The sequence below is a fragment of the Saccostrea cucullata genome, unplaced genomic scaffold (assembly GCF_032062105.1).
Source record: "Saccostrea cucullata isolate Sc308-1 unplaced genomic scaffold, CSIRO_AGI_Scuc_v1 ctg7297, whole genome shotgun sequence".
NCBI lineage: Eukaryota > Metazoa > Mollusca > Bivalvia > Ostreida > Ostreidae > Saccostrea > Saccostrea cuccullata.
Genome location: NW_026927841.1, coordinates 20029 through 31313, shown reverse-complemented (window position 1 = coordinate 31313; position 11285 = coordinate 20029). Strand labels below are relative to the sequence as shown.

The window sequence follows — 11285 nt, the reverse complement described above, 5'->3', positions numbered from 1 at the left end:
TTATTAGTTATTCAGGTTCAGTCAAAGCGTAAATCCCCGTACACCCTTGATTGAACCTGGATACCGAATTTATTACCTATGTACCCAAATAATTTTTTATAAAACTGTGTATCAAGCTATCGATATAAGATTTACTACGTCCTACAATATACCTCGTATATAGTGACGTCATGTTATTTGCTGTTTATCTTAGAGAAACTGCATTTTGGCAATGTTACAATATATGTAACAATATAGGGCAGCGGACATTGAGTATATTTTTGGTGCTTTAAGACTTATAAAATGTGAATATAATGATAGCGCGCTTCATGAAAAATATGCCTACGTACAAGTCTTGTGTGATTTACACACCAAAAATTCACATAAAATATCGAAACATTCCTTAATTAAATTAAATGCTTTTCATAAAATTTTCCCCATTCCTTTTATACGGAGAGTGTAAATTTCCGAGCGTCATACTTTTCTCTTTGAGTTTACGAGAGGTAATCATTCACGGAATTTGTTTCTGTCGCCGAGTCAAATTTTATGCACTCCCCAAACTTATACAGCGCCACCTACTTCGGCGCTTGATTCTCTCCATTCTAGTTACCAGTGTTGAGGTTTGGAGGGAGTCAAGAAAGTAAGCATGATGCTCAGAGGTAATAATTTCTAAGAAAATTAATCTTTACTCGTTGAAGTTAACGATAGCTACATACTTAAGCTAAAGGGCAGTTGGTAAACCTCATCAATAAATGTATTAATTTAGTTATGCTAGGAGGGAAGAATTCATATGTTTAACAAGGAATTTCCGATAAAAATCAATAAACGGTTTATGATGTAAGAGTTATCGACCGGTGTAAACAAGCATGGGGCTTCTCCAACACGGCTTGATAGACGCTGGCATATTCACGTGAGCAGATGAAAATAACTTAACAGAAGAAAGAACATATATTGAATTGAAAGAAAACCATGATACAGTAGTTTTGTAAAATAAAATGCTGAGGAAAAACTTTTTCATGGGGTTTTCCAAGTTTTAAAAATAGCACGCATCTTTCGATGTGTTAAGAAAATGAGGTAAGGTTTTATTTCTTTAAAGCTGACATGAACTCTTAAAAAGGCATTGTTGTATCTCAGTGCGACTTACTACATTCCTGTACGCCTTCGTCCCGCCATAAAAGGTGGCAGAGGATAGTTTCGGATTAAGTACCAGCAGTCAAAAATTAGGACTAAAATAGAGGTAATTTTATAGCCAGAATATTTTATGGGTGCATTTGGAGGGAGTTGGTCGCTAACTTCTTTCAGTACCAATTTTTTGACTTACAACACTACATTTCCCTTATTAGCTCACCTGAGCCGAAGGCTCAAGTGAGCTTTTCTGATCAAAATTTGTCCGTCGTCTGTCGTCGTAAACTTTTCACATTTTCATCTTCTCCTCAAGAACCAATGAGCCGATTTCAACCAAATCTTGACCCCCAGGGGTAGGGCGGGACCACAATAGCCGATCAAAGTTTTTTACATAGAAATATATAGGAAAATTCTTTAAAAATCTTCTTCTCTGTAATAGCATAGGCATGATTGATCATATTTTTATGGAAGCATCCTCAGATAGTGAACATTCAAGTTTATTAAGATCATCACCCCTGGGGGTAGGGTGGGGCCACAACATAGAATCCAAGTTTTACCTAGAAACCTGTAGAAAAAAATCTTTAAAAATCTTCTTTTCAGGAATAGCAAAGCTATGATTAGTCCTATTCATAGTGTAGATTCAATTCTGTTCAAGTCATGACCCCTGGGGCTAGGGTGGGGCCACAATGTAAGTTCAAATGTAAAGGGCAATAGAGCCACAGGTAGTCAAAGAAATATGCAAGCATCCTTAGTTAGATTCAAGTTTGTTCAAGTCATACCCTCTCCCTTTTAAGGATTGGTTGGGATCACTTTTGGGTTTTAACTTTTCAAAAATAAACTGGTTCATGTTTTTTCCTAGCTACATTGCTCAGGTGAGCGATGTGGCCCATGGGCCTCTTGTTTTATTTTATTGAAGTAAGAAGTGGAGGGGGGCAACCAGTCTTTCAATTAACATTTTCAATAGTAAAAGTAATGTTGGGGAAAAGGAAAAAAGTTGGGGGCTAGGCCTCCCTCTGTTGCTACGTGCCTGCATATGAAGATAAAGAACAGTATTCTAGATCAAAAGTCTTTAAACAATACAAAACAGGGTCAAAGCAACTACGGACCTCCAAAACACCAGAGGTGGGATCAAAGATTATCAAAAAATTATCGAAATCCCTAGGGCAAAAATAAATGGACTCGGTTTTGTTAAACGCATATTTCAAAAGGCTGTGCGTCATTTTCATTACCAATTTATCACAATTGAAAAGCTTTGGGCAAAATCTAACTAAACAGGTAGTGACCTTTATCTTCGTCTGAGGCCAATTATTTGCATTCTTTTAAGCATAAGTATTTTATATATACAACAGTTTTCATTTTGAAGGTATCAAGAAGATGGCGGTGTCAGTTATTGAGGGTTGAAAAGATAATGGAACCTGTTTTTGTCATCCAGAAAAGTCTAAAATGTTCACATTGCGGAAAATACGTTAATCATTATTGCAAGACATGCAAATCCAATCTTTGTGGAGAGTGTACGAGAAGACATTTTAGTAATGATACTGAAAACCACGATATTGTGTTTTACCGTGGGAAGTTTAATATATGCCTCGAAAAAGAATGTGAAGAACATCCTAAAGAGAAATACACACAGTTCTGTAAAGTTTGTGAAATTCCTGTTTGTAAAAAATGTAAAAGAAATGGTTGCCATAAAAATCACAAATTTCAGGATTTAAAAGTGGGGGAACAAAACGGGGAATTGTTGGAGACTACCAGAATGCTCCAAAATCAAATTCTTCCCCAATATCGAGGGTTTCAAGATGAAATTTCTAGAGAGAAAAAAGATTTTAAAGAAGAGGCGAACAAAGTTATGGGGATTATGGAATCAAATGCAAAAAAATTAGAAAATGTCATCAAAAAGACCTTGGAAGAAAACCGACGTACTTTAAGAAAAGAGTTGCTAAAATTTAGCAAGGAAGAAGAGCGTGTAGACCGTCATATCACCGAGTTAGAATGCTCGTTAGAAAACTACGAAAGATCTATCAATAAAACAGCAGATTTTTTGTTTCCTTCAAAGAAAAGACCAATACCTGATGGTATGCTCAATTTTATCATACCACAAATGCCCTCCTTCGTAACCGAGATGGAAATAACAAAGGATAATATAGGCAAACTTCTCGGTAAAATAACGGTGGAGAAAAGGAAAAGAAAACCCTCTTTGAAACACCTTTACTTCTTAAAATCAAAGGCGACAAAAGAAATTTCAGTATCAGTCTCTCTTGAAGAAATTCGACATGTGTCCTGTGTGGGGGTTAAGAACTGGATTTGGGTTAGTGGTGGTGAATACTTGATATTAGTGGACACAAGAGAAGAAGAAAAACTAAATGAATTTGAAGTAATGCCTGGGTTCGGTTGCCATTCGGTAGCGTCAGATTGCAGATTGTATTATATCAGTAAAAATGGAAATGTCTGTACAAATAATAAAAAAGATGTAATAAAAACTTCAGAAGGCTGGAAATTCTGCAGTATCTATTGCTCTTATAAAGATAGTGCTATTATCGTTGGCATGAAAAAGGACTCAAAAGCAAAACTAATGAAATATGATACCTCGGGAAATCCAATAGCGATATTTCAGCATGACAAAAATTTAAAGCAACTTTTTATTTCGCCAGATTACATTGCGGAAAATTCTAATCATGATATTGTGGTTTCCGATTCGAGAAGAAATGCTGTTGTTGTAACAGATTTCGGCGGAAACCATCGTTTTAACTTCACTGGAAGATCTTCACCCAAGTCAATATTCAAGCCAAGAGGAATCTGTACCGACATACTTTCAAATATTTTGGTGTGCGATACCTATAGTGAAACGATACAGATATTAAGCAAGGATGGTACATTTATCCAGGATTTACAGATAGATGAACGAAACTTCAGTTGCCCATGTAGTCTGTGTTATGACCTGGAAAATAACTTACTGTGGATTGGTAGATCGGACAGTGGTTTATTATCTGCTTACAGATATTTAGAACGTCAACTCTAGATGTAAGGAAAGATTTTAGAATTTTTAATGATGAAGAAAATCTAATTGTGTTAAAAACAAAATCGTGAAAAGGGTGCAAATGTAAGAACCCATCAATAAAATAATTTTCCAAAGAAATTTTTAACTTTGTACGATGTTTAAAATTCCACCCTTATGAAGCCATTCTTAACATATGCAATTGTTGTACATTTTTTGTAATTTAAAATCTAGTTATGAAAATTTGAATAAAAAACAAAAATATATCCTGTTAAACTTATTAATTCCATGTAAAAGTGACGAAAGTTGTTATTCTCAATTTTTTGTGTCGCATGCAGAGCAGAGCAGCACTAAGGGATAATTTTACCCGGCGTCTGTCTGTTCGTCTTTCACACCCATTACCTCAAAAAACTGTAAGAGGTATGGACTTGATATTTTGCACAAGTATAACTTGGTACCATGGCTTTTGTATTTTCCCATTATTATTGATCTAGTGACCCTTGACCTTGAGCTTTGCCCTACTTTTCAAAATATATCATACTGCCGATATACAGCATATTTTTGACAATTAAGAGCAAAGACTATGCTATTTTGCACGTGCACTGTTTGTCAAAATACATTATGAAAAATACAAGCATTGCAATTCAATTGACCTTTGACCTACGTTGCAAAAATATTCCGTTCTGCTTCATTCAACTTATGATTTTTTTTCATTTTGAGAAGAGTGATTTCAATAATTAGGATTTGTACATGTTTATGAGCTCATGATATAATGTAATTTGAAACTGTATCAGAATCATCTACCATATAAACTTATATACAGGAAAAAACCCTACATAAACAAATACATGGGCGCAGACATTTTGGACACCCAAAGTTGTGCGAAAGAGAAATGCTAGCTGGCGCGTGATTGGTCAATAAGAGAAAAGACTTGTTATGTATTTGACAAGTGAAATACAGTTGATAAAAATCTCATATCAGGACTTGGGTTTCTTTGAGGTATATAGGAGTTACAGGTAAAAATTTGAAGGGAGGGATGCACTTTGGTTAGAGATTTTCATTTGGTGTCAAACGCACCTAGTTGTAAACAAATGGAAATTGAAAGTAAAAATGCAACGGCACGGTGTATTTTTTCTGGCATTTTTTGTTTTCCAATATCTCGAACTTTCACGACAAAAAGGTCATTTGCCCGAAATTCAATATATGTATCAGTGAGAGGGGCTAAAGTTTGTATGGAAGTCTATGGGAAAACATTTGGTGGTGTTTGTCCTATAAACACTATGAAAATACATCGGGATCGGTATTCCACAACTGAGGGTGTAGACAGAACATATGCAGTACTTAAAAACAGACTGAAATCTTCTCTAGAGGATTGTTGGAAACACCGGCACATATTAATAAAGTGACAAATAGTGATTTCTAATATTATCAATTATTCATTCATTTGAGAGTTTGAGTATTTTGTTTGATTGACAGATTCTGTTGCAGTCTTATTTAATGTTCAGTTCTGTTCTATACTATCCAGGGATGCCATTTTTTCTTTGCGGGCAAAATGCACGAACTATCATATTGTGCCGTTACCTATTTTCGATAGTATCCTAATTTCGATAGGCTACTGTTTTTAACGATAAATCGGAAACCCTTTCGTCATTTCCCGAACTCCTCTTCCCAGAATTAGCGTATGACGTAACGAATTATAAAAAGCCAAAAGATTGAAAAATATGCCATTCAGAGAGGTAAGATTCTATTTTTCTCATTATCTACTCCAATTACGCCCTTTTCTCATAATGCAAAAAAATCCCACCCTAAAACCCTACTTTCTAAGTCTGAAAACGACATCTGATCATCCTATGTTGTCGTCTGTTGGAGAGCTCTGTGTTATGGTCTAAGAATACATATGCCTCGCTTTGGGCAGACTTCCGCTTAAAAAAATAAAGTATGGAAGCCCGTTATGGATATTTTATTATAAATTTCGGGATCTTTCTATGTTTTACAGTTTTGTGTCTGTTGCTTTATTGTTTGTTTTTTTGTAGATATTTTCCATCCAAAGGGGGAATTATAAGAACTATGGTCCAGAGGCGTTAGATAATGCTTACCAAGCAGTAAAAGGGGGGATGAGTGTACATGGTGCTGCAAAACGGTTTCAAGTTCCCTTGACAACTTTAAGAGATAGAGTGGATGGACGAATAAATATTGATGTAGCATCATCGGGACCTCCACCTCTGTTTACCCAGGAACAGGAATCTTACATAGTGGAGCATGTAAAGACAATGTCCGAGATAGGGTATGGATATACCCGAGCAGAGGTGTTGAACCTGGCCTCTGACTACGCGGTAGATCTTGGTATAAGGGAAAAGGGGAAAGAGTTAACCATGAAATGGTATTACAACTTTATGAAGAGGTGGCCGGAGCTTCATACAGTAAAACCCTCAGGGTTGTCAGAGTTAAGAGCGAAAGCAGCATCTCCAGAATGTATCAGGAAGTACTTTGAAGAGTTGAACACCATCATTAACAGGTATGGACTAGGAGATAAGCCTCAACTTATATTCAATGTTGATGAAAAGGGAATAAATACTGGTGGGTCAAAGCCTCCAAACATTGTTGCAGCAAAGGGGATGGCAGCTCAAGTTGTAACATCTGAAAGATCTCAAACAATTACTGTTATTGGGTGTGGGAATGCAGTGGGGTGCAGTATTCCTCCATTTCTGGTGTTTCCAGGTAAACGGTTGTTACCTGAATTATTGGATGGTGCAACCACAGGCTGTGATGGGGCAATGAGTGACACAGGGTACTCCAATACTGAAATTTTCAATAATTATGTCAAAAATCATTTCACCAAATTCGTCTCTGGGAAACCCGGACAGCCAATTTTGCTTCTGTATGATGGTCACAGAAGCCATACATCTCTTTCATTAATCCAGTGGGCCCGTGAAAATAACATCATTCTGTTTGTCCTCCCGCCTCACACGAGTCATCTTTTACAGCCAATGGATGTTGGCTGTTTTGGTCCATTTGAGACTCTGTATCAGCAATAAGCTCATAAATTTATGCGACAGAGCGTCGGTCGATCAGTGACAAGGTATGATGTGTGCAGGCTTGCGTGCAAAGTTTACGACACTGCCCTTAGTCCACAGAATTTAAGATCAGCATTCAAGAAAACTGGTATTTATCCACTAAATCCATCAACAATCAGTGAAAATAGCACTTTGCCATTTCTAGTATATAAAGGCAAGATAGACATTAGCAAAACTTCAACAACAGCTACTATTACCACTGATGAAAACGTTCCTTCTACTCCTGAAAGCTTTTTCAACAAGCGTGGTGGAGAGGTACTCTTAGCTGTAGAGAAGGCAAAAAAACCAAGGAGAAATCTTAGTTCAATAATTGCAGGGAAAGCCATAACAGAAAGTAATGTATTTGATAAAATTCAGGAATACAATGAAAAGTCAGAACACTCAACAAAAGGAAAAGGAAAAGGGAAGGGGAAAGGAAAGGGGAAAGCAAAATCCATGGAAAATCAAATTGCAGGTCCTTCCAAAGATATAGCAGGTCCATCCAAGGTTTCAAATACTTCCTCTTGTCCATCACTTGATTTGTCAGACGAGGAATCATTAGCTGATGAGGAAAAATGCTGCGTTTGTGATAGACTGGAGCCTGAACAGTTAAAGTCAAAGCCGTACATCGAGTTTGTTCGATGGGGACAATGTCAGTGTGGACACTGGGTGCACCTGTCTTACTGTGTAAAGGAAAAAGTAATCAGAAGAGACACACAAATCAAATGCCCTCATTGTGTTTGATCTGATTTAATTGATCTCAATCACTGATTCACTTGAACTTTCAATTTCATAAAATTAAACAAAAAAAATGTTATAATGTTATTGTTAATTGTAATTTATTTGTTGTTAAGATTGTTGTTAAGATTGTTGCTAAGATTGTTAATATTGTTGCTAAGATTGTTAAAAAAAACAAAATTCAAAAAAAATAAAAGAAATTTAACAAACCCACACATATTTTTTTAATTCTAATTCGATGTTTTTATGCCAATTACTGTGCGCCATACTTGCTATCGAAAATAGGTGACGTCATTCAAGACAACTCGGATTATGGCGGATCTAAAGAAAGTTAAACTTTTGAGTTCAAAGACAAATTAAGTAAGAATATATTAATGTTTTATTGACTTATAATACATGAATAATTTAGGTGGAAAAACAATGATGCACAGATTAACTTTGTGACTAAAGGTTTACACTATCGAAAAACGGTAACGCCAGGATACTAATAGTAATTAAAGGTCAAATATCAAGGAAATAGATATACCTGTAAATAATATATGTTGTAAACAATGGTTAAAAAGAAGAAATTACAATATTCGTTTCATTTTAAACCTAGTTGTTTTCTTTATTTACCTGTTCAAATATTGCTAAAAATAACGTTCATCAATAGAGTTACTTCCCCTTTTTGTGACGTCATTAGAGACACTCGACAAAATCTAGTTACATAAGTATAGTAAAAAGTGCTCTTGATTATCTAAAATTATGGCAAATTTGGGGGAACAGAAATGTTGATATATCAGAGTTATGTGTAGTTCTGTCTGTTAAGAATAGGTTTTGTATATTTGAGTCAAGAAAATACGCAAATTGATTATTCTTCTTCGACCTATTCCGTTTCGTCCAAGGCCGGTAAGGGTGAAAGTGGAAATTAAAATAACACAGCTGACAAGGGATCATCGCAGAAGCTAAAGAATGTACATACATGTAATTTGTATTTAATGCCTTTTACTGAGTGTGCTCAATATTTCCGCAAAAAATATTTAACTGCGGAATATTGATTCTATGTGTTGTTTCTAATTCATCATATATATAGGACCAGGACTTTAAATTACAGTGTGAAAAAGTATAGAATTCTTTTTTTTTTTTTTTTTTACATTGCATAGCCGTTTGAACCGGGTACACGGCGATTTTTTTTAATTTCAAGTATACTATAATGAACAATGAATGGAACAATAGAAATTACGTCATCGTCGGATATATATCATCCGTGGGAATCCGATGATGTAGCTATCACAGGTGCTTGGACCCCCCCCCCCCCCCCCCCCCCCTCGATTGTTCCGTGCCCCAGTGTGTTTTTTTTTTTTACTTTAAATAAAATATTTTTCTATGATATATTTATAAAGTATTACAACCAACAAAATTCCAAAATTTAAGGGGAAAGAAGGCTAGTTTAAGCCTTTTATAAATTCATACCCTCTGATACTAAAACAGAACGTTCTGTTTTAGTATCAGAGGGTATGGATTTTCCCCGTCCCAAAGCACCTGTGGTAACTAAACATTTGTCTGGAACCTTTTTAATTTATGCGTAACAAGTAATGTTTATTTGCCCCCCCTCCCTCCCGAAATAACATTTCTTTGTTGTCCCCCTCAACGGATATTAATTGCTTCATACAGGCCTGAAAATCTTTGTCACATAGTGCTTTCATTCTAAAAGTATTTTAATATGAATTATTTCACCCCAATGTAGTTTAGAAAAAAGAAAACAAACCTATTTAAGTATACATTCTGATTTCATATGCTCTTTTGGTAACTATGTCAAGACGCCAGCACAAGAGAAAATAAGTGCTGGAGGAAAACAAAACTGCGCGCAGAAAATTGAGGAACAATCACTTGCGTGCATGAACACTGAGGTTTTATTGTTTGAATAAATATGTAATGGAAACAATTTTAATATAAAGATTTATTAGAAAAGGGACAACTGGAAGTAAATGAACGCATTCTTGAGTAGGTATTTTCTGAGACAGATATCATGCGCGGATTTAGAGGGGGGGTGTTTCCGGGACAGACCCCCATTCCAACTGAGATTTTTTTTTAGACACGATAACTTGGCAGATAATCAATTCCTTGTCTATCATACCACACCTTCCGTTTTTTGTCAGTCAAGGTTTAGAGATTGTTCCTTCACAGTATATGAAAATTACTAGTATTTGTTTACTCCAGTATGTTAGGTTTACGCCGAAATATATGTACGTTTGACTTCGCGCCGCGTTATGTTCAGTCATGTATATACCGAGTGCATGCTCTAATGTAAAGGGCCAATCTCTAAAACTTGACAAAAGCGGAAAATATAAAATATCGAAGTATTGGTATGACGTACAAGGAATTCATATATATTTTTCTCGGTTTTACTTTCAGTAGGGGGGGGGGGGCAAAGAAATCATTTGACATAAAGCTTGACTTTCTCTAATTATTGAATCTTTAATGAATTGATAATGGTTTATGTGACCACTTTTCATCGCATAATTTCATTGTGGGAAGCTGGAAAACAAGGGCTACTCGAGACATTGCATTAAAAATGAAAGGTCAAGAATCAGTAAACTAGAGTAAAATTGAACGCGTCATGAAAGCTGCTGTAAAACTTGTTAATTTCCCAAAAATATATTTAACTAGAGCCGAGCTCGTTGCAAAGCAACGAGTAGGTCTTCCGTTGGAGCTGTGGACAGGAAGTGCCGACCTTGGGTCAAGGTCACTTCACTTTCTTATAAGAACAACCTCTATTCTAAGGATGAGCCTCTTGTGAATCTTAATTACAAAGTTATGGTTAATCATTTTTTCTCTTTGCCTTCATCAAGGTCATGACACATCTTCTAATTATAAATAATCTATGTTTCAAGTACGAGCCTCCAATGATTTTTATTTATTAATTCGTAGCGTGGAAAAGAAAATATTTTTTCTGTAGGTGACCCTGATCTCTATACAGAATTACCTTAAATCTGTGTCAAGACAAACCCTCAATCTCAAACAATTTTTTTTATTAGAAATTCATAAAACTGACAGGCATTTTACAGCTTTTTCTGTCATTGACCCTGAATTTGTTAAAATGGCATTATTTTTAGTCATCTGAAAACGGAGGACCATAAGCAGTCGATCAAAGGCCAGATTGAATTTATACTATTTTCTGAGTCAAAATAATACAAAACCTTTTTCTCACAAGAAATCTCTGTATCAAGTATGAGCTTCCAGATATTCTCGATTACATATATAAATGGCTCGGACAAAACATTACCTCTTTCTCTAGTGACCTTAAATTTGCCGTAATATTGCCTTGAACCAATGCCATGACACACCCTAGAGTCATTGGAAATCTTTGTATCGAGTAGTATGAGCTCCCAGATTCTACATAAATTTAAAGCCTGGCC

At 35.7% G+C, this 11285-nt stretch overlaps 2 protein-coding genes across 2 annotated transcripts; both read left to right on the top strand.

The window, feature by feature from the left end:
* The first annotated feature begins 535 nt into the window (after positions 1–535).
* LOC134275641 (uncharacterized) lies at positions 536–4212 on the top strand. Its single transcript, XM_062757907.1, has 2 exons — positions 536–619; positions 2468–4212. The coding sequence occupies exon 2, from the start codon at positions 2513–2515 to the stop codon at positions 4118–4120; it is 1608 nt and encodes a 535-aa protein (XP_062613891.1). The 5' UTR covers positions 536–619; positions 2468–2512; the 3' UTR covers positions 4121–4212.
* A 1605-nt stretch (positions 4213–5817) lies between these two features.
* On the top strand, positions 5818–7131 carry LOC134275640 (uncharacterized). Its single transcript, XM_062757906.1, has 2 exons — positions 5818–5832; positions 6130–7131. The coding sequence occupies exons 1-2, from the start codon at positions 5818–5820 to the stop codon at positions 7129–7131; spliced, it is 1017 nt and encodes a 338-aa protein (XP_062613890.1).
* The last annotated feature ends 4154 nt before the right edge of the window (positions 7132–11285 follow it).

Bases quoted from the DNA above. Each gene is read 5' to 3' on its own strand.
- LOC134275641 (XM_062757907.1), top strand. From the start codon at position 2,513: ATGGAACCTGTTTTTGTCATCCAGAAAAGTCTAAAATGTTCACATTGC.